Below are 23,501 nucleotides of genomic sequence, written 5' to 3' on the forward strand. Positions count from 1 at the left end.
TCAGGCATGCATTGAACTGCGGGGTGAGCAGGATTATTAATTACTCCACAGTCACAAGTTCCCAAAGTCTGACCTCTGGCCAATTCAAAAATACCAACTTTAGAGGACAGTGGGCAGGGTTTGGGGTAACCCCCAGGGTGGGGTGTGCTGCAGGTGATCATCCTGGCAAGGAGCAGCTCTGGTGGGAGCCCTGAGGCTCTGCACCCATGGGAGGATGCTGAGTGGGAGGGAAGTGGAACTGGAGATGTCCAAGGCCAGCTTGGATGGGGCTTGGAGCAACCTGGGCCTGTGGAAGGGGTCCCTGCCCACGGCAGGGAGTGGAAGGAGGCGAGCTTTGGGGTCCTTTCCAACACAGCCCATGCCATGCTCTATGATTCCATGCTCCTGGGAAAGCAGGCTCATACCAAACACTGATACAGGAGGGAGAAGCATCTCTCTGTGGGGTGTGCAGGTCACCCTGCCAGAAGGGAAGGAGCATCCCCATCTGCTGGGGTGGCAGGGATGGGACCATGGAGGAAGAGATGTTTCGGGCACTCAAATATTAAAATATTTGCAGCGCATTTGTGGTGCATGTGTCCCATCCTCATCACACAGAGTGAAAATTAAAAATGAGACCAAGTGCTTCACCCCTCTCCCCAGGGCTGGGCCTGCCTCTGTCGTGTCCCAAAACCCACCTCACCTCTGCCTCAGCATCCCCCTTCATTCAGAGACACCGAGCTGCAGCCACAGAGCCATTGGAATAAAAAAGGGGCAAATAAAATGCTGAGAGTCAGTTTGATCTAACTCAACCTTTTCAAATGACTACACTAATTTTCGACATCTGAATTTAACTGTGTGTTTGCCCCCCTATAAACAGGACGAATAAACACTATATCATTTTTACACTTGAACTGTATTATGATTTTAATGCAGGCTCAGGTGAGATGAGGTCAGAGGATACAATTAAATGGATCTGGTACCATCTGGAGATTGGGGTCTCTTTAACCATGCTTGGGTGATTTATCCATCAGCAACTCATGTAGTGCTTCATAAAAAGTGGTATCTGTTTTAAAAAAAAAGATATTAAAATACAGCATATTTTTAAAATTAGAGACTAAAATATTATGTACTTGCAGGCAGGCAGTTTATTTGCCAACCACTGGAACAGAAATTCCTGCATGGGAGTAAAAGTCCCGATGTGAATCCGCTGTGTTTGCTCCTGCAGGGCTGCTGTGTGCGGGGCAGAGGGGACACCCAGCAGAGCCCCAGCCCTCAGGGGGCTCCAAGGGGTCCCACATCCCTGTGGGGACCACCCTGCCCTCCTCCCATCCCCACTGCTACTCCACGAGGCAGCAAACAAAACTTGGAGCCTCTGACCACCTTTTATCGCAAGGCTGCATGTAATAGTCTCTGGCATTCGCCACAATTTATTCTGTAATAAAACAAAATGGGTGCAAAATCAAATATTTAAAGTGTCAACTTCCAAAGCGAATGAGTGGCTAAAACTCGGTTTAATAATTGATCCATCAACGTGCAGATCAAAGGTAAGGCCAAAATTAAACAATTATTTTTCTGAAATTATATTTGATTAAAAATTTCCTGAAAGAAAAACAATTCAGCCATTCTTGTGGACAGTAATTTATACAGTTTAGTGATCCTGCTGTCAATAATATACAAATAGCACTAATATATTACTATAATGCTTCATTTTCATTAAGACATCTGCCAAGTTCTCAAAAACCTTTTCCATTTGGGACTTGACTTATAATTGCATAATCCCTTGGGGGAGTTTCAATATTATTTTAATCAATTTTAACCACAATACACAATATGGATGATTACATTGCAATGTCATTTCCAAAGTTACTTTCCCCCATTACTCATTCGCACAGGGAAAGGACACTGGAAATGCTGGTGAAAGATATTCTGGTAGGAAACAAATGACAAGGACACAGAATGAGTTTCTGCCCCTTTCAGAAGAACGACAAGGCCAATAAATATGAATTTACATGAACTGAGGGTCTGCAGGGGGTGTTGCTGCTGCCCCTGGGTCTCCCAAACAGCAGCAGCTGCTTTTTGCAGATCCTCCCTCCTCCCTGGCCCCCTGCCCTTCCCACCCAGCCAGCAGCAGAGCTCGTACCTGAGGAGCTGGTGCTGATAAACCACAGCTCATTGCTGCTCCTCCTCTGCTCCGCAGCATCCCTGCAGCCCAGGGAGGCTGGGCTCTCTTCTCTGTTCTCTGGGCTGCTCTGCCACGTTTCTGCCAGTGCCACTTTTATCAGCAGTGACATGGGCTGGAACCCCTTTGTTGGCTGCTGTCACCCCCTCCTGCCCCCAGCCCCGGGATTTCCTGCATTCTCCAGATCCTGAATGTGCAGATGATCCACTGAGGAGCGGGTCTGGATAGGACCAGAGGTACACGAGGGTCTGGAGAGGACTAGGGGTCCATGAGAATGTCCACAAAGGCTTGGAGGGGTCCAGAGGTCCACAAGGGTCTGGAGAGAACCAGGAGTCTACAAAGGTTTGGAGTGGAACAGGGGTGCACAACGGTCTGGGAAAAAGAAGGGGTCCTGAAGGGTCTGGAGAAGACAAGGGGTCCACAAGGGCCTGGAGAAAAGAAGGGGTCCTTAAGGATGTGGAGAAGACAAGGGGTCCACAAGGGTCTAGAGAAGAAAAGGGGTCCACAAGGGTCTGGAGAAGACAAGGGGTGCACAGGGGTCTGGAGAAGAAGGAGTGCAGAAGGGTCTGGAGAACACAAGAGGTGCACAAGGGTCTGGGGAAGACAAGGGGTGCACAAGGGCTTGGGGAAGACAAGGGGTCCTTGAGGATCTGGAGAAGACAAGGGCTCCTCGAGAGTCTGGAGAGGACAAGGGGTGCACGAGGGTCTGGAGAGGACAAGGGGTGCACGAGGGTCTGGAGAAGACAAGGGCTCCTCGAGGGTCTGGAGAAGACAAGGGCTCCTCGAGGGTCTGGAGAGGACAAGGGCTCCTCGAGGGTCTGGAGAAGACAAGGGGTGCACGAGGATCTGGAGAGGACAAGGGGTGCACGAGGGTCTGGAGAGGACAAGGGGTGCACGAGGGTCTGGAGAGGACAAGGGGTGCACGAGGATCTGGAGAGGACAAGGGGTGCACGAGGGTCTGGAGAGGACAAGGGGTGCACGAGGGTCTGGAGAGGACAAGGGGTGCACGAGGGTCTGGAGAGGACAAGGGGTGCACGAGGATCTGGAGAGGACAAGGGGTGCACAGCAGTCTGGAGAAGACAAGGGGTCCTCGAGGGTCTGGAGAGGACAAGGGCTCCTCGAGGGTCTGGAGAGGACAAGGGCTCCTCGAGGGTCTGGAGAGGACAAGGGGTGCACGAGGATCTGGAGAGGACAAGGGGTGCACGAGGGTCTGGAGAGGACAAGGGGTGCACGAGGGTCTGGAGAGGACAAGGGGTGCACGAGGACGCCCACGAAGGTCTGGGGTGGACTGTGGGTCCCCCAGGTGCGGGGAGGTGGGGGAATGGAGACAGAGGCAGGTGGAGGGGAGCCTGGGCAGGCTGTGGGTGGCAGGGGGCTGTGGGGAAGGCCCAGGGGCTGCTCCAGCCGTGTTGGACACGCGCAGCCCGAGGCCGCCGCAGATTACAGCGGTAACGTTTCCACGGGTGTGACCTCCCCCGGGCCTGGGTCTCCAATATACTCTGAGCAAACACGCTTCCCTCCCTGTCAGGCACGCAGAGATATCTTCTTCCTGCACCTGCTTTCCCCTGAACGATGCTGCTCATGGCATGTGTGTCATCCGTCAGCGGCGGGTGTGACGCGCACACAACACGGACAGGGAGGTGGCAGCTGGGCTTCAGTTGCTGCCACCGAGATGGGGGTACTGTCCTTACAAATGCTCACCTCAGGAGCTGCCCCATCCCTTGGGCACGAGCTCTGCTCATGTGCCCGGTCCCTGGAGGCGCAGCATGGCCACAAATACACTGCAAAAAAATCAAAAAAATCCCCTTTTTTGCAAAGCCAGGGTTTTGAGGACAGCTGCCCTCCAGGGTGAAGCCTGTGAGATGGGATGTGCAGGTTGGGGGGCCCACCCGAGCCCCCAGACATGCTCTGCCTGCTCTGGATAGGAGCAGTAACAGCACAAGAGGCAAAGTCTCAGCCACTTAATAAACATGGAAAAGGCTTCCGTAGCCAGGCAGAACCACAGAGAAAAATCATTAAAAAGTCATTTCCACCAAATGGCTGTTTTAAAAAAACATTTCCAAGCCCTACCTATAGCACTTTGCATAATTCCTCCCTGTTTATGAAAATGAAATCCCCGAGAAGTCTGCGTTCCAGCCCATATGGCGGCGGATGTGATATTTGGAGGAAAATATGGTGCTGCTAATTTGCCTATCGGCCCCTGGGGCGGCTCCCCTGGCAGGGCTGTGCCACCAGGGCTGGAGCCGCAGAAGGGCAGAGCCAGCACCAGCCCAGGGCTGGGACAGGAAGGAAAGGCCAGGAGGAACGAGCAGCCCCAGCACAGCACCCTCACCCAGGTGCCACCAAAAGGGTTAAAGAAGTTCTGACTGCTTTACTCCATGAACCCTGCCAGTGGAATGTGTTTTGAATCCCTGTTTAAAAGACATGTAATTGCCTCAGATTCTTTATATTATCATAACTCTTCAAAATTGATTGGTTTTAGGTTTATGGAAAAATATGCAAATGCACGGGGAACGACACACATTCCTCATTGTGGGTATAAAAGTAGTTCACAGAGAATCCGTCTGATTGAGTTTGATTACTGAACAAAATCTAATTATTTGAGATACACGTCCGGGCTTTTCTGGAGAGGCATGCTGAAGAGAAGAAATATTTGGGATATGAGAGTGTTGTTTGCCCGCTCAGATTTGTTTATTCACATATATTTTGACAGGCCAGAATTTTAAATAATTGAAATCAATGTTCACTCCTCAAAGAAGCAATGTGGGTGCAGAGCAGCCCCTCCTGAGGTGTGTGAGCAGCACCTTTGGGCTCACTCTGAGTCACAGAACCACTGAACCATGCAATGGTGGGGCTGGCAGGGACCTTAAAGCCCATCTCATCCCACCCCCTGCCAGGAACACCTCCAGGCTGCTCCAAGCGCCATCCAACCCACCTGGACACCTCCAGGGATCCAGGGGCAGCCACAGCTGCTCTGGGCAGTCACCACCCTCACAGCCAGGAATTCCTTCCCACAATCGCGCCTGAATCTCCCCTCTGTCAGCTCTCCAGTTTTATCTGTGGGTTTGGACATCCCCATGGAAATTTCCATGCCGAGCCGCTCCAGCAGTCCCTGCCAGGGATGAGGATGTTGGGCTGGGCACAGGTACCATCACCAGGGCATCGCCCTCCCCGACCAGCCCGGCACCCCAGTGCCCTCCACCAGCCCTCATTTCTCACACGTGCTTCAACAGGACTTCTGGAGAAGCAGGAAATCTGCGGTGAAGTCCTGGCTCCTCCCAGGCCTTTGTCAAGGAGCACTTTGTCAGTCTTTTAAAGCAGCTTTGAATAATTACTGAGTCCCACCCTCTCATAATCGTCACCCTTTCCCAATTATCTACTCAATTATAATCCACAAAGTGTCTTGCATTAAATGGAGCCATATGTTCTTCGCAGTCACTTCCAGTAGGCACACGCCAGCCTGGCCTCCCCAGTACACAAACATTTGCTCCCCAAAACCCCTCCTGAAAAAATCCTCTCCTGCAGGAACTTTACACACCAAGCCCCTCGCTCGGGAGGGTCCCAGACCTCCTGACTCAATTCCTGCAGCCACCAACCTCCTTTTCTTCTTTCTTTGTTTTTTCCATTCCAGTGTTTGAGTTGGGTGCTGAATGTGGGCGGGTTTGCCACTCAGTAAGACAGTGCAGATCCAGTGCTCCAGAGATGCCATTGTAGGTCTGCACCTCTGGTCAGCCTGTAAAAATTACAATTAATCAATCATGGATGATTTTCCATTCTCGGTACACGTGCCCACCCACAGCAAGGGGGATGTTGGAGTCAGTGGCTCTTGGTCACTCCCCTTCCTATTTCCTTGGTAAGGAATTGCCACCACCCGAACCATTTCTCCATTAATAGGTTTTTCCATGCCCTTGAGTGCTGTACCAGGGACTGTCAGGAAGGGGCTGCCCACCCTTTAAGGAAATTGGTGGGTAATAATGAGGTGTAGAGCCCCTCCAATACACCCTGTTATCAAATACAAAGGAATTACTTATGCATGCTGCTCTGAGACCCACCATTAATTAGGAGTTTTACATATTAATCACAACACCAGTTTGCCTCTCCCTATGAAATGCTGAGTGATGCTGGGGGGGCAGTCTGGCGTGCTGCTCTGGGAAGCCAGCCTGGAAAAGCTCCAGACTTTAGGCTCAGTTGAAAGAAAATGGGCCTGGGTAAGGAAATTAAGGAAATAACTGGGCTGTTTGTCCCACAAACAGGTAAAATCCTGCAGCAGCCCTGGTGAGGAGGAGACCAGAACTGCAGGAGGCAGAGCGGCTCTGCCAGACCCCACCATGCCTGTCCTTTGCAGTGCCAGTGGAACGTGGGATTTCAGCAGAAATTTCCCCATGGAGAAGGGGCCCAGGCCTTGGCAGGGGCTGCCCAGGGACGTTTGGAGTGCCCATCCCTGGAGGTGTCCCAGGATTTCCTGGAGAAGGCACTCAGGGCTCATGGAAGAGACCTTAAATCCCATCCCATCCACCCTGCCATGGCAGGGACACCTCCCACTGTCCCAGGTGCTCCCAGCCCCAGTGTCCAGCCTGGCCTGGGGCACTGCCAGGGATCCAGGGGCAGCCCCAGCTGTGCCGGGGCCTGCCCACCCTCACAGCCAGGAATTCCCAATTCCCAATCTCCCATCCATCCCTGGCCCCTGGCAGTTCAGGTTCTTGTTGTACAGCTGGAGCCTGTTCAAAGGGACACACAGAGCCACAACTGGTTTCATCACCATTTTCTTCCCGAGGCAATGCCAGGAAGGCAGGACAAAACACCCTGTATGTCAATAAAGATTTGCACTGTATCATCGATGCCAAAAAAAAAACTAACTCAATCTTCTGCACTTCAGTACAAATTAGAATTTATATGCAACTCCCCACTTCAGGTGGGCAATCCAAAGAAATTAACCTCAGGAGAAAATTGCTTTTTTCTGGCTTAACACAGAGCTCATTATCATGTCAGGCAGAAGAGACAGTGGGGAAAATGCAAAATCATAGACACGATACAGTGGTGCATCCATATATTTCCAGGCAAGGAACCACTTATTAGGAGAACTATTTAAATTCCAAAGAGCCAGGCTCCTTCTTTAGGACAGAGTCACTCCTAGAGGCCAAGAAACTGAACCACACCTCAAGGCTTAAGTACCAAATGTGGTGGAGAAGGTGCCCCCGTGGTGCTGATGCTGTGTGGGGGACACAGGGCTGTTTTCTGCAAATATCCCAAAGCACTTTGCAGACTGGGCAGACATTTCCATCCATCCAAGGATTGGAGCCGTGAGTACAGCTTGCGTGTTGTGCTATTCCATCAGCCAGGATACCTGGATGGGTCTTGGAGCCACCTGCTTTAGTGGAACGTGGGTGGAACAAGAGGAGCTTCAAAGTCCCTCCCAACCCAAACTGTGCAGGGATTTTGTGATTCTGTGCTCCCCTGCTGGTGCAGCCTGGCCTGGGGCACTTCCAGGGACGGGGAGTGTGTCACAGCTGTCCCTGTGAGATGAGTTTGAACCCGAACCCCGCAGGCTCCTGCAGCCCAGGCTGCAGAGCGATGCTGCTGGTCCAGGCTCACCCTGCTGCTCCTCCCTGCTGCTCCTGCCAGCCTCATGGAGGGGCCACTGAGGGCAAAGGGCAGCCCAAGGCAGAGGGTGAGGTTCTGCTCTCCCCAGCCTGTCCCCAGCCTGTCCCCATCAGGGATCTGCAGCCAGGGAGGCTCCTGGGCTGGGATGTGCCAGCAGATGTGACTCTCCTGCTACGCGAGGCATGCCTGGAATCTTTCTGCGGGATAAGAGTAATTAAATAAAGGACGGGAAGCTTGTCCTTCCCGGTGTTTGCCTCTGCCCAGCTCTGTTTCCAGGCTGGACTCCGGCTGCACAGCCTGAGCCCCGGCGGGCACAGCCGCAGGGACGGGCGGCTCCTCCCGCACCAGAGGGAAGGTGTCACATCCCCGATCCATCAGCGCTACCTGTGCCATCTGTGTCGAGCATTACGGGGAAGCCTCTCGGCAACTGCCATACAAATCAGGGTCGGCGGCAAGGTCAGGCTGCAGGGAATTTGGGGACGCGGGGAGGATGTTCGCGGTAAGCAATAACAGCATTCCGGCGCGGTCCTGCCGCATCCCGCCCAGCCTCCGGCAGCCCGGGCCCCGCTGGGAAATGTGTATTATGCCTGGGTTAATTTACTGATTAATCTCTAGTCAGTGGTTTGTGCTTTCCCCAGATGGCCAATTAAAATTTACAACTGGCAGAGCAGTGCCCTGTTGGCAGCCGGCGCGGGGCCGCGGCAGAAGGCGAGGGCTCGCTGCTGCCTTTTCCCTCTGCTGGCTTGACCCAGAGAGGGGAGAGGGGCCCGGCCTGGCAGGGGCACCGCACCGGGGCTGGGGACCCTCGCCCTCCCCGCCGCACCCCCGGCTGCCCTCCCCAGGCCCAGCAGCACCTGCAGCACCTGCAGCTGCTGGCAGAACCCAAAGCGCTCCTGCGAGGGGGCGATGCCTGAGCTGTGCTACCTACAACAAACAAAATGATTCTGCAGCAATAACAGGGAAAAGCCCACCGAATTTTGTCCCTTGGCGCTGGACACAGCTTGTACTGCAGCATCCACCCAGACAAGAGCTGCACAAGGAGAACCCAGATTTCCTCAGATTCTCTGGCCTGAAGTTACGCGTTTCCTTTGACAAAGGTGATGTCTGGGCTGGAAAACTCCAAAGCAAATTAAAAATCAAACCAGATCCATTTTCTGAAGGGGCCAAAAATAGCAATGATGGTTGTAGATTCCTAAAATTCCAGAATGACTTAGGGTGGAAGGGACCTTACAACCCGTCCCATCCCATCCCATCCCATCCCATCCCATCCCATCCCATCCCATCCCATCCCATCCCATCCCATCCTACCCATGGCAGGGACACCTTCCCCTGCCCCAGGCTGCTCCCAGCCCCAGTGTCCAGCCTGGCCTTGGGCACTGCCAGGGATCCAGGGGCAGCCCCAGCTGCTCTGGGCACCTGTGCCAGGGCCTGCCCACCCTCACAGCCAAGAATTTCCTCCCAGTATTCCATCCAACCCTTTCCTGTATCAGGGGGAAGCCATTCCCCTTGCCTGGTCCCTCTGGACCCTTGTAAAATGAAGTGCACCAGCACAATTTGTTTTTTTCAACAACTCTTCTCAGAACCCCAGACAACACTCTGAGAAAAACAGAGGACAAATAAACTGGGAAATGCACACTGCTTCTGCAGGCTCTCCCAGAAGTGGCAGTTCTCTGCTTCAGAGCAAAATTTCCCCGCTGCCTTTTTTTTTTTTTTTTTTTTAAGGAGCCTTCATGAATATTGATGGTAAACATAATAACTGCAATACTCAGGAGTATAGTCAAACCATGCTGTACAATTCACATAATTCCCCTTAAATTAACGTGAGTCCCACGTGTGCCCTGGGCACAGCCTGCCCTCCCTGGGTGCCCGAACCCAGCAGCACACCCCTCCTGTTCCCAGGGGACAGCTCAGGTCAGGCCCTCATGGGTGCTTTGTCTTCCCTTATTTTTAAGGCTGCACCCAGCTTTAGCATCCAATGGGTGAATTGTGTGAGATGCACACTGGAGTTTGGGTTCTAAATTCCCGAGGGATCACCTCAGCACAGGCTGGCTGCCAGGGCTGGGCAGCTGCAGCTGCACACCTGGGGCTCACCTGGCTCCCTGCCCCTGACCAGCTCCCCTGGGCTGGGGCAGGTCCCAAAGGGAGGCACAGAGCAGCAGCCAGGAGCAGAGTGGTTCAAGGGCACGTGGATGGCGAGAGAGAAGCAGTAGCAAGCCCAATAAAAAGGAGGCTGAAACTCTGAAGGTGTTTTTGTGGGACTATGCAGTGTCCCTCGTGGTGTCCTGTCGGGAGCAGCATCACTGGGGAAGCTGCAGCTGCTGAGCAAGGCACGGGTACCCCTCCAGAGAGAGCAAACCTGCCTGGCCAGGTCATTGTCCCAGGCACAGCAGCTCCAGTTCCTGCCTGGGAGTTCCTCTGGCTCAGAGGGGAGCAAGGCTCCCATCCCCACATCCCAGCTCACATTCTCCAGGAATCTCCCAGCTCCCAGGAGAGCCACAGCTCCTGCCCATCCCAGCACACCCCCAGCCCCACGCTGTAGGCAGGGCTGGGCCAGCAGAGCTGCAGGCAGGCAGGGAAGGGCTCCTGGATGCCAGGTCATGGGGAAGGGGTGGACATGCCACCAAACCCAGGAGTGCGGCTGCTTCACAGGGTCTGCCCCGGGGACCTGCTCCTCCTCTAGCATGGATCTCTGGGAGCTGTGTGTAAAGGATTCCTGGAAAATGGAAGTACCAGGGAGGAGCAGAAGTGTCCAGACAGGGCATGGCAATATTTACATTTCAGAAAGCCTTGCCAGAAATGGAAAGAAATCCTGCCCAGCACAGCCTGGTTCTGCTGGAGGAGCCATCCAGGCTCTGGCACCACGGGGCTGCTGCATCCCCAAATTCACCCAGCTCCTCTCCACAGCCAGACCTGCTCTGGGCCCCATCCCACCCGGGAATCACAGGGATTTGGGGCTTTTCTCTCCCCGTGCCTTCAGTCCAGATAAAGATCTGCATTTTGGAACGATCCCGCACAAGTTAAGGCGTGACCTGCGCAGTTCCTGTCAACAGAGCCGGGCTGGTGATCTTTAAAGGGGATTTTCTCCAGGTGAAGGACAAACATGACATTAGAGCTATCAAACTCCCCGTCTGACAAGGACATATAAATTGTAAATGGTCGGGGGCACCGGGAGCAGCCTGTCTCTCTTCAGGCCCTTTTCCATGCTGTGGGGATGTGCTGGATGCTGCCGGGGCTCCTGCAGCGTGCCCACGGCAGGGACAGAGGGTGGCACGGTGGCTGTGGGGTCCTGCTGCCCACCAGGGCCTGTCCCCACTGATGGAGCACTGAGGGCAGGACAGGGGGAAAGAGCTGCAGCTGGGCCAGTCAGAGCTGATGGGGGTCCTGGGACCATTTCTGTGGGCTGGGCACTGCTCCTCTGACCAGCCCTGTCTGTACGGGCAGCACGGGGCCAAGCCCTGGCCGGGGCAGGGACTGACCCCAGCATGGAGGGGCATGGTGGCCAGCTCCTCAGGGCTTGGGGCCACCAGCTCTTGCAGGCAGCTGGAGCATCCCAACTTTGCTACTCTTCATCCCATGGGTCCTTCCCTGGCCGGTGGGAAAAAGGGAGGAGCAGGCAGCAAGGGCCCAGGATGAGGGTGGCTGGGGGTCCTGGGCGGCCCTGGCACCACCACCCCTGCTCTGAACCCCTGTCCTTCCCCAGGCTTACAGGGCAACCACAGGGCTTTGGGTTCAGCCCAGGTGGGGACAGGAGAAGCCAAGGCAGGGATGGACAGAAGGAGACAGCACTAAAGGAGTATCAGCACTACAGGGGTGACAGCACTAAAGGGGTGGCAGAACTAAAGGGGTGACAGCACTACAGGGGTGGCAGAACTAAAGGGGTGACAGAACTACAGGGGTGACAGCACTACAGGGGTGGCAGAACTACAGGGGTGGCAGAACTACAGGGGTGACAGCACTACAGGGGTGGCAGAACTACAGGGGTGGCAGAACTAAAGGGGTGACAGAACTACAGGGGTGACAGCACTACAGGGGTGGCAGAACTAAAGGGATCCCAGCACTAAAGGAGTATCAGCACTACAGGGGTGACAGCACTAAAGGGGTGGCAGAACTACAGGGGTGACAGCACTAAGTGGTCCCAGCACTAAAGGGATCCCAGCACTAAAGGGGTGTCAGCACTACAGGGGTGGCAGAACTAAAGGGATCCCAGCACTAAAGGGGTGTCAGCACTACAGGGGTGACAGCACTACAGGGGTGGCAGAACTACAGGGGTTCCAGCAGAGAGCCCAGAGCTGCTCTGGCCAGTGAAGCACTCTGAGCCCTGCCCAAACCCCTGTTCTCTCAGGGACATGGCCAAGGGTAGCAGCCAAGGCAAGTGTAAAAACCAGCCAGGAGCAAGGGTAAGAGCCCCCAGGAGCATCAGGACACCAGGCACACCCTGCTCTGCCCTGCTGTAAATCTGGGACCCTCCTGGGTTTATCCCAGCTGAGCACAAGCCTGACTGAGATGGATTTAGTCCTTGAACTGTAATTAAAAACGAGAATGAGACGAGCGCAGAGTCCACGTGCTTATGCAGATGAAGACACCTCGTCCTGCTCCGCCGGGAGCGCTGCCCGGCGGGCGGAACATCAGCTGCACATCTGGCAGGAATTCAGGAATTCAGCAAACCCGGCCCTTAGGGACCCTGAGTGCTGCCCCGGAGCCGGGAAGCTCCCGCAGGAGCTGTGACATGGACACCGAGCCTCCTGTGCTGAGAGCTCGGGCGCACGGCTGGGGCTGCACAGGGGCTGTGGGGCCCGGGGACACAAAACCAGCCCCGATGCCCTTCCTGTGGTTCCAGCGCTCAGCAGAGCCCGGCGTGTCCCCGGCACTCCGGGAGGGGAAGCTCACAAAGCAACTCACCGATAGCAGAGATTTTATCACAGAATCACGGAATCCTTGGGTTGGAAAAGCCCCCTGAGCCCAGGCTCTAACCCAGCACCACCGTGCCCACCCTAACCCGTGTCCCCAGGTGCCGCACCTACAGGCTTTACATGAAATCTGCCTCTCCTCTCCTGCCTCAGTTGCCCCACCGGTGACATCATGATTGTTTATCAATGTGCCATTAATTGCCCACGTTTGCTGTTCATTTGGTTGGGACAGACATCTCTGGGAGATGCTGGGTGTCAGCATCCCTGCCCAGCAGCTGGGCCTGGCACCAAACGGCACCTGCGGGGTCCAGCTGGGCTTCCTTTATGGGTGCAGCATTAAACAGCTCTTTTCTGGGATAAAAGCAGGGAATCAGCTCAGGAGCAAGCAAAGAAGAAATGGGAGATCGGAAGTTTGATTATTCCATTTGCCCCCGGGGTAAACTGAGGCACCAAGTGGGGCACGGGGTCCCTTTCCATGAAAATCCCCTCAGGTGTGCAAGGTGGGTGTTGGAGAGGGTGGATCAGGGCCCCCAGCACCCACAGAGCCAGGGAATGCCTTCACCTGCCATGTGCAAGCCATAAAAAGGATCTGAGAAGATTACGGAATTTATAGCCTCAAAAGGAAAAAAAGGTATAAAGTGTCACTTCTATATAAAAATGTTGCTGTCATCTTCAATGTATGCAGTTCTCCCCACAAAGAGGTATATGCATCATTTATAAGTCTTGTAAACCTCTCATATATATATTTTATATATTTTCTTATAGATATATACATATATAGGTATTTTTATACTGTTATCCATATATATATTATAGAGAGAAATATATAGATATGTATTTTCTGTATTATTATCCATATATATAATTTCTAGGTGTGCAGATACATACATATAAGTGTATTTTTCTATATTACTTCTACAATATTATCCATATATGTAAAATAGATATATAGATATAGATATAGATATAGATATAGATATAGATATAGATACAGATATAAATATAGATATAGATTAGATATAGATAGATATAAACGTATTTTCCAGTGAATTACAAGGAAGGCCATCACGTTCCACCTTTTCCCAGCCCTGGCCCTTTATCAATGCTACTCACATTTAATTAGTAGACATTTCTCCTTCCTGAGCATATTTACTTGAATTCCTGGTTCCTACGGCAACCCAGCGGCTGCTGCCGGAGCAGCCCAGCCCAGCCTAAGCCAGGAATGGAGATTAACGAGCAGCCTCAATATTCAGATTACCCGGCAAAGGCCGAGCCTGGCGAGGGCACCCTCACAAAGCTCTGCTTTGAGCACATCCTGTTTACCCAGGGCTACCTGTGGTATCCAGCCTGGGGAGACGGCTCCTTCAGTCCTAAATTCTCTGAAATTTGCTATCAACTCAGGTAAAGGCATTTTTTTTTTTTCTAATTAATTTCACTCCTTTTTCAATTTAAAACATCCAGCACAGGAATAGCTAAACAATGTCCAAAGCAACCCTGTTCAGCAAGCCTTTCCTCGCTGGTGCAGCTGTAGGTTTCACAAAATACCTGAATTTCCTGGTGGCCCTGCAGCTGCTAGAACAGAAAATGTCCCTTTAGAGGGGACACACAGGCACTGACACTTCTGCTGCCTTTCTCATGCAGGATTCCCTCAGCCAGTGTGCACGCTGCAGCCAGATGTTGGAAGGCTGCTTTGAGATAAACACCCAACAATTCTTCTCCTTTTCCTTTATAAATGTCCTTTTATTTTGACTGATACAGGAAAATGCAATGTAAATTAAATAAATAGGGAAGGGATGTGTGTAAATTAGAGCGAGAGGCATCTCATTTGAACATTTTTAAATCTTACCTGATGCTGATGCTTTTCAAGGAAAAGCGCATACACCTAAATGCTCACACACCTTCTATTTCCAACCTGGTGTGGCAGTTTAACCCTGGAGCAGACAGCTCTGTCTTGAAGACAGGTACAAAGTGTTCAATAGAATAAATAACTGAAATAATTAAAATCAGGAGCAGAGCACCAAGCACAGGGAAGCATTAATTTTTACAGATCTCCAAAAGGCACTGTGGATTTATTTGGAGGTTGTGTGCCTGTCCTCACGGGGAATGTTCCAGCATTTTGGGGAAGGTTTTGGGGTGCAGGGAGAGACCCCCACGAGGGTCCAGCACAGGAGCCTCCCCGGGGCTGGCTCTGGCACCACTCTCAGGGGAATATTTGGGTGCCCACCCCTGATTTGGGGGCTGAGCTGGGCTTGCAGCGCTGGGCTCCCCCTCCTCTCCCTCCTGCCCGGTCCCCCAGCCCTGCCCTGCAGCTGCTCCCTCTGGGGCGATGCTGTGGGGCACCCGTGGAGCTCAGGAACAGCCCAGGGTGTGACAAATACACTGCCTGAATTTATCCTCACACTGCCACCAGCGCAGAGCCCCAGACCCACCACGCCCACAAAAGAAACTGGGGTGCAATCAGCCGCTGCAAACACCCTCCACAGCCTTTGGCCACCAAGTGAGGGGCAAGAAGAGATGGCATTTTCATGCATTATTTCTGTCCTCCCAAGCTTTTTCTTCCCCACAAATATTGGCCACCACAGGAATTAATTAATCTCAGCAACCCAAGAGTGGGGCAGGCTCTGCAGCAGAGCATGCCCTGAACCCCACAATCCAGGATGTGCTCCCGGGCTTGTTCCAAGTGCCTTTTAATACCAAAGAACACAACAACTTAAATGCCATCCCCTGGTTTTATGAAAAAGCAATATAGGAGAGTAAATAGGGCAAATACCAACAAGGCAGGACACGCGAGTCGAATCGAACAATAAATTCAAATAATATCACTAAATCGAAGAGCCAGGCAGTGCCTGAGAGCTCCTTTGCCCATGACTTTTCTGGAGAGCCGAGCACATGGAATAACCCATTCTCCTTGCCCATTAACAACAACAATCAAGGCTGGATTAAACCTCTTCAAATAATTCTCCAAGTAGAGATAAAGCATAAAAGAGAGAGAGAGAGAGGAAAAAAATCCAGTGTATCCTTTCGCCGCTGGTAATAAGCTTACGCCTGGAACAGACTTGTTAAATAATTAGAGTTAAATTACCTCCTCTCCTACCAGTGCCTTTCCCAGGCTCACCTCTCTGAGCTGTGGCTAATGGAGAGGGATGGGTGTGGGGCCACGGGGGCGGGAGGTGGCACCGCTCGGGGCAGGTGTGGTGGCTCTCGTGCGGAGCTGGGGGCTCCCCAGGGACCCCGAGCAGCCCCGGCTCCAGCACCCCCTGCATGCCCTGGCCTCACACACACCCTGGGACCTGCCAGAGCCCAGCCCAGGTCCCTGCTTGGAAACAGAAGGCACAAAAAAAGGAATTGAGATTTGCAGATCTGATAATGAGCCAGTTAATGACATAAATGATACCTCAAGAACCTCACTAAACCATCCAGGTCCTACAATTTAATCTGTAATAAATACTCCTGCATCATTGCGAGATGGCTGCTCATAATGGCAAATGAAATATGCTGGTATGATAGGTACAATAAATCTGGATTTTCCTATGGTTCCCTCAGGCTAGAACAATATGTAACCAGAGTGCGCACTGTCAGGATGAGCAGATCTCAAAGCCATCATAAAATCTAAATGGGGACTAATTAGGAGGCCCTTCCCTTCTAGAGTTACTATTTCTATTGACATTTTCCATGCATGAGCCCCTCCATAACATCATAAGTCACCAAGATAAGAACTCCCTAGATTATAGGGAAAAAGCTTTAATGGAGAAGTTGAACTCAAAGGCGATGCATAAATTTTCCTTCTGATACCCCGGGAAGTCTGTGTTCAGTACTTTCTTTACAAACTTTCCTCCCTGGTGCCAGCTGCAGCTCCGTCCGGCCCGTCCCAGGCAGGGGCACCTGGCGGTGCCACAGAGGGACCCCAACCCAGGCAGGGACACCTGGGGATGCCACAGGGGGACCCTGTCCCAGGCAGGGGCACCTGGGGGTGCCACAGAGGGACCCCAACCCAGGCAGGGACACCTGGGGATGCCACAGGGGGACCCTGTCCCAGGCAGGGGCACCTGGGGGTGCCACAGAGGGACCCCAGCCCAGGCAGGGACACCTGGGGGTGCGGCAGGGGGACCCCAGCCCGGGCACGGACATCTGGGGGTGCCACAGAGGGACCCCAGCCCGGGCACGGACACCTGGGGTGTGGCAGGGGGACCCCAGCCCGGGCACGGACATCTGGGGGTGCCACAGAGGGACCCCAGCCCGGGCACGGACACCTGGGGGTGCGGCAGGGGGACCCCAGCCCTGCCCCGGGGGGCTCGGGCATCGCCCTCTGCACAGCCCGGGGGCTGCTGGAGGGGCAGCGGGTCGGGCATGGGGCGGGGGGAGCCCCACGGGGTCCGAGGGGGCCCCAAGGGACGCGGGCACCTGCTCGGGCAGGGCGCTGGGCAGGGTGCCAGGGGGCAAAGGAGACTCAGAGAGCCGGGGTGGGCACGGCAGGGGCTGTGCCCGGCACCCTCCTCGCCCCTCGGCAGCCCCCGCACCGCACCGGGCTCGGCAGAGCCGGCGGGCAGCGCTCACCGGGCACCGAGCGCCTCCACAGGTGTGCGACACCAGGGTCACCTGTGCCCGAGCCGCGGGGCATGGCGGGACAGGGGACACGGGGACACGGGGACACGGGGACAGGGGAACAGGGGGGACACGGTGACAGGGAGACACGGTGGCAAGGGGACAGGGTGGCAGGGGAACAGGGGGACAGGGGGGACACGGTGACAGGGAGACACGGTGGCAAGGGGACAGGGTGGCAGGGGAACAGGGGGACAGGGGCACAGGCAGCCCAGCAGCAGGTGGATGTGCTGGGGCACAGCCATGCCCTGGCACTGTCTGCAGGGGCCTCGCAGTGCCCGGGCTGCTCCTGGCCGAGCACACAGCAGGGTTTATTTAGGATTTAGTTATTGCCTGCTGGCAGCAGCCTGCACGTTCCCTGTCCCTGTCACACTCCCGTGACTGCCCCTGCGGCTCTGTGCCCCTGCCTGCCTGCAAAGGCACGGGCATGGAGCACATCAATCACCTCGGGCCCAGCCTCCAGCTGCAGGATTTAGGAATGACCCTGCCATCACAATCCCAGAATCCCAAATCCCAGAATCCCAGAATCCCAGACCGGGACAATGCAATATAAAGACTACTCAGTGGAAATCTCCAATCACCCAGTGCAAAACAACAACTAAATAAGCTATTTAGTGCAATACAACAGAGCACATCCTGCCTCCTGCATCCATCACCTTGGACCTAGCCTCCAGCTGCAGCATTTAGGAAAGACCCTGTCACCATAACCCCAGAATCCCAGAATCCCAAATCCCAGAATCTCAAATCCCAGAATCCCAGAATCCCAGAATCCCAGAATCTCAAATCCCAGAATCCCAGAATCCCAAATCCCAGAATCCCGGAATCCCAGAACCTCAGAATCCCAGAATCCCAGAATCCCAGAATCCCAGAATCCCAGACCGGGGGTGTCTCCTCTGCCTTGCTCCCACCCACCCAGTTACACCCGACCTGGTGCTTCCCTTGCTGGGATGTTCTCCTCGAGGCTGTCCTTCTCTGCAAACTGGAACTGCCAGGTGGGAGGTGTCCCTGCCCATAGCAAGGGTGGAATGAGATGAGTTTTAAGGTCCCTTCCAACCCCAGCCATTCTGGGATTCTGATTTCATGACATCACAGGGAAAGATGGGAGAGTGTGATGTGTGCCAAGCATCTCGTCAGTGAGTTATTCTTCTGTAATCTTAGTAAATACACTCTAAAAAATGTACGGGATTTTACAAATATTTTCCTCCTTGCATACATGAAAAATAAGAAAACATATAGAAAAAAATCTGTAGCAAGATAACTTGCATTGTAGGGAACATGTAATGGCTCCTGCTGTTGATCACATTTATCTTCACTGGAATAATAATGCCATAAAGGCTTCCCAAGTGGAGGGGTTCAGGGCTAACCCTCCCACTGTTGGAGCTGGCAATCCCCTGCTTTTCCATGGTTTTGATGAGCTGGGGTGAAGAGCCAGCTGGGAGCAGCCAGACTGCAATTCCACGGGAGCTTCAACCTCATCCAAATGCTGGAGTTTTCACATTTGATCTTCAAATGCACATTATATTCTTGGAAATTACTGACGTAGGTAAACAAGCATTTCCTCAACAACAGCATTCCTGGAGGATGAGTCTAAATACCCTTTCCTCAACTTTGTGTTTGCACAGAGTTATACAGGGGAAATGAGCCTTCGGAGAATTATTAGAGGGCAAACGAGAAGCAGCCAAGTTTATGAAAAACTAGCACACGAATGACTGAGAGGATAGAGATCTATATCCTAAGTCAACTCCTGCTCCAGCTCATTTTTGTTTGAAGGAGAAGCACTGGCAGGTGTGATTTACTCTGTATTTTCTATCAGGGTGTCGTTGAGGAGGGGTCCTGCTCCCTTGTTCCCCAAAAGCAGCTCCCCAGGGGCCCCTGCTGCTCCAGTAAAAGGAGATGAGGACGAGAGGTGACCACTGGCTGCAGCACAGGAGGGGTCCTGGGGTGGCTGAACCCCTGAGCTCCCTGTGCTGCACTTCCCAGTGCTCCCAGCACCCTTCTCCCTGTGCTCCCAGCACCCCTTTCCCAGTGCTCCCAGCACCCTTCTCCCTGTGCTCCCAGCACCCTTTCCCTGTGCTCCCAGCACCTTTTTCCCTGTGCTCCCAGCACCCTTCTCCCTGTGCTCCCAGCACCCTTCTCCCTGTGCTCCCAGCACCTTTTTCCCTGTGCTCCCAGCACCCTTTCCCTGTGCTCCCAGCACCCTTTCCCAGTGCTCCCAGCACCCTTCTCCCTGTACTCCCAGCACCCTTTCCCAGTGCTCCCAGCATCCTTCTCCCTGTGCTCCCAGCACCCTTCTCCCTGTGCTCCCAGCACCCTTTCCCTGTGCTCACAGGTTGGTAATTTGCCCCACGGGTCATAATCAAACCCACAGGTGTTTTGGGCTCTGTGCCAGGGTCTCTGAGCCCCCTGGCAGGGTCTTGGCTGCTCAGCACAGCCAGAGGGGTGTTCTGGGTCCTGACAGCTGCCCACCAGGGATGTGCCAGGACCACCTGCAGCTGCACATTGTACCAGAGGGCTCTGGCCATGAGGCAGCCCCAAACCCCCAGATCCTGCTGAAAACACTGGTGGATCCTTTCCTTGTCACCCCTGAAGGCACGTGATGCTTGCAGAGGCCCTGGAGATTTCTGAAGGTGCTGGAGCATCCTCCCAGCTGGCACCTCTGCTCCCAGCCAAATCCCAGATGGGCATTGCTAAGGAAGAGCGATTTACCAGCAGATATAAATCAAACTGACTGTTCAGCAGGGCTGGTTAGCTGGGAGTGAGAACTGCTGGAGCACAGCCACGTCCAGACAGGGCAGCTCCACATCCACATCCACATCCACATCCACACCATGGCAGAGCTCAGTGCCTCGCTGCACCCATCCCTGTGTGCCCTCTCATCCCTCCAAGAGACAGCAATGGGCAAGAAAAGACTTCTACCTCATAGCAAGGACAATCCTGTTTCCTACACAAGGAATCCACCATCCTGCCTGTGCAATTTGGGCTGGCACCGTTGGGCATGGGCAGTGCACGGCTGCAGTGCCCACAGTCAGGAGGGCAGGGGCTCTGCCAGCCCTTGGGGCACACCTCACCCATCCCATCCCTCCCAAAAACCAGGGCTGGGAGGCAGTGGCAGAGGGAAGGGCGAGCTGAGGGCACACAGTGGCCCTGCTCTGTGCTGGGTGTCAGTGCCATCAGCCACCCCTGGGGCTGGGCAGAGCTCAGGGCAGCAGAGCCCTGGGAACCCCAGGTGACAGCAGCAGGACACAGAGGAGCCCTGGGAGCCCCAGGTGACAGCAGCAGGAGCCCTGCCAGCCCCAGGTGACAGCAGCAGGACACAGAGGAGCCCTGGGAGCCCCAGGTGACAGCAGCAGGAGCCCTGCCAGCCCCAGGTGACAGCAGCAGGACCCTGTCCCCACCCTGTCCCCAGGAGTGTGCCACTCAGTTGCCACAAGTGAGGAAGCAGGGCTGCTGAGCAATTTGCTGCAGTGCAATGACCAGGGAGCAGCTTTGTCAGGAGCAGCACCGTTGTTATTATTATTGTTGTTATTATGACTATTTAAAGAGCATCCCAGACATGTGCGGCACTTTACTGACAAAAATAATGGATGGGCCTTGCCCCTGAAGCTGGAAATGGCACAAGCCCAGCCCCAGAGAACAATGAGAGAGGCTGTGGAGAGCTGGAGTGAGGCTCTGAGGAAAGAGCAGGGCTGGCACCTGTCCTCACCTCTGCTCCTGCTCTGACCTGCTCCAAGTGCCACCACAAGCAGAGCTTTTCACTGATTTTCACTAAACACCCAGGAGCAGGGGTGGGATAGTGGTTTGAATTATTTTCTGTCTCACTCCAGAGCTGAGGATTGTGCGGGTGGAGGAGGCAGATGGATCTGCAGTGACACAGAGGGGAAATGGCTCCCACTGCCAGAGGGCAGGGACGTATGGAATATTGGGAATTGGGAATTGTTCCCTGGCAGGGTGGGCAGGCCCAGGTACAGCTGGGGCTGTGCCTGGATCCCTGGCAGTGCCCAAGGCCAGGTTGGACACTGGGGCTGGGAGCACCTGGGACAGTGGGAGGTGTCCTGTGGGAACCCAGAACACTCCTCTGGCTGTCCTGGACTGCCAGGACCCTGCCAGGGGGCTCAGAGACCCTGGCACAGAGCCCAACACACCTGTGGGTTTGATTATGACCCATGGAGCAAGTTATGTATGAAGATCTGCAAGCCACAACAGTTTAAGTAGAATATTAGTGAATTTATCACAGGGTGCAAAAGTAGATTTTAGGGGTTTTAGAATGGGGGTTCAGGGGGCAAGATGGAGGAATCTGGGCGTGTCCAGCCTTTCTCCTTCTTCTCCTTGGCCTCCATCTCCTGCTGTGATGGTGGCACTTTTGGATTGGTTTAGAGTAGAAGCTCACTGTCTAACACAGGTGATGGGCATTGGGAAGTCATTGTAAATATTGTACAGGTGGTTTTTAGTATAAAAAGATAACACAGCCCCAGGGCAGGCAGAGTGCCTCTGTCTGTCCTGCTGAGCAGGCCTGGGCAGGTCAGAGAAAGAATTTTATAGATAAGGAACAATAACCAACCTTGAGACCGAGAACTGAAGAGCTCTGACTCCTTCTTTGAGCACCAGGCTGGGAAAAGAGAATTTTAACAATCTCGGGGTCGCAGCAACCCAGAAAGGCCCCGAGAGTGTCCCTGGGATGGCAGGGTGGCACGAGGTGGGATTTGAGGTCTCTCCCAGCCCAAGCCAGTCTGGGGTTCTGTGAAGCTGCTCTGTGGGGATGGGCTGAGCAGAGACAGGAGCTGAAGGACCCCAGCCAGGGCAACCACAGCCCTGAGCATTTCCAGGCTGTGCCCTGTCTGAGGTTGCTGGGCTGGCGATGGGCACTTCTCCACACCAGGACCTGTGGCTGTGCCACAGCAGCCAGGCTGGCAGAACCCACCCTGCTCAGCACCAGGATGGGATCCAAAACTCAGTGTGAGCCCAGCCCAGAGCTCATGTGAGGTACAGCAAGCTTCCTACAGCTTTTAATGAGTCGTGGGCTGGGTGCCAGTGCTGTTCCAGGGCTGTTTTGTGAAATTACTTAGATTTATGTCCAGCTATTTAATATCAGCCTGGAATAAAAAAAAGCCTTGGCTCTGCTCGGCTCGGTGTGACGGTGTCACTGCTGCTGCGTCCACCCAAAGATTCTAATTTTTTATCCTGTTCATTTTTTTCCCCTTTGCACTGATTATTTTTTTTCTAATTTGGTGATCTCAGCGAGATGTTCGGGATGCACTTGACAGAGCATAATATATCACCTGTCGAGAGACCCCGGCCTTAAAAAAGTGTGGAAATTACTGGAATAATTGCAGAGCAAAGCCTTGTCCAGGGGCCTGGGAGCTGGGCTGGGCAGGAGCTGTTCCCCCTGGGGCTGGCCTGGCCAGAGCCCAGTGTGGGACACTGAGCCCACTGCCCCACGGCTCAGGGACACAGAACTGATTGTGTTAATAGCACAGCGACACCAAAGGGGGTCAAGTAAATAAATATGCATGTCTCACCAGTGCAAAATAATAAAATTCCAATGTGTGCAAGCCTGCTTGTTGAACATATGTTTGCAGCACGGCTAAGCCATCTGGCTCAATGTCAAGCATTTACACCAACTGCAGTCTTACACTACCTGACAGCAGAAAAGCTTTATTCCCCTGGTGTTTGGGCACAAATGGAGAAATATTATTGAAATGATTATCTGCATCAAGACTCAGATTTGGTTTGACATTTAGCTGGCTCTGTTTAATCCAAAGGGTTGTCTGAATGAATAAAGAGAAGGGTTCCTCCAGAAGATGCTGCGAGCAGCCAGGGAGAGCCAAATGATTAATGAGACTGAGAGGCTGGGTGGACCCTGCCCACCTCCACCCAGACCTCGGTGCCAAGAACTGCATGGGAAATCAGGCTGAGCCTTCTGGAGCTTGTCAGGAGGTGCTCACGGCCGAGGGGGTTTTATTTTTGGACCTCAGGAAAACAGCAGAAGCGAGCCCGTTGCTCCCAGGCAGGAAGGAAAGGTCTGTGCCCTGATTAAACACAATCCCTGAGCAGCTGCAGGTCCCCTGCTCCGAACGGGAGGCACTTGGGGGAGCCTGGGCTGGGAGCCCCCTCCTCCCACACCCCCACCCCAGCTCGGGGGGCTCTGCTGCCCTACCAAGGGCACCTTCACCCCGAGTTTTACGTCTTATCATTAGCCCCTGTTATGTCCGTTCCACACATCCTGATGGCATGGATAA

General features: G+C 53.9%; 1 protein-coding gene and 1 long non-coding RNA gene across 2 annotated transcripts; both read right to left on the bottom strand.

Moving 5' to 3' along the window:
* Positions 1-902: 902 nt before the first annotated feature.
* On the bottom strand, positions 903-3,876 carry LOC136559118 (proline-rich protein 36-like). Its single transcript, XM_066554050.1, has 3 exons — positions 3,860-3,876; positions 2,120-3,446; positions 903-1,042 (listed from the first exon to the last, which is right to left on the bottom strand). The coding sequence occupies exons 1-2, from the start codon at positions 3,874-3,876 to the stop codon at positions 2,417-2,419; spliced, it is 1,047 nt and encodes a 348-aa protein (XP_066410147.1). The 3' UTR covers positions 903-1,042; positions 2,120-2,416.
* A 1,270-nt stretch (positions 3,877-5,146) lies between these two features.
* Positions 5,147-13,912, bottom strand: LOC136558964 (uncharacterized). Its single transcript, XR_010783946.1, has 3 exons — positions 13,780-13,912; positions 5,755-5,891; positions 5,147-5,270 (listed from the first exon to the last, which is right to left on the bottom strand). It is a non-coding gene; the product is annotated as an uncharacterized lncRNA (long non-coding RNA).
* Between the last annotated feature and the right edge of the window lie 9,589 nt (positions 13,913-23,501).

The sequence above is a fragment of the Molothrus aeneus genome, chromosome 7, assembly GCF_037042795.1.
Source record: "Molothrus aeneus isolate 106 chromosome 7, BPBGC_Maene_1.0, whole genome shotgun sequence".
Classification (NCBI taxonomy): Eukaryota; Metazoa; Chordata; class Aves; order Passeriformes; family Icteridae; genus Molothrus; species Molothrus aeneus.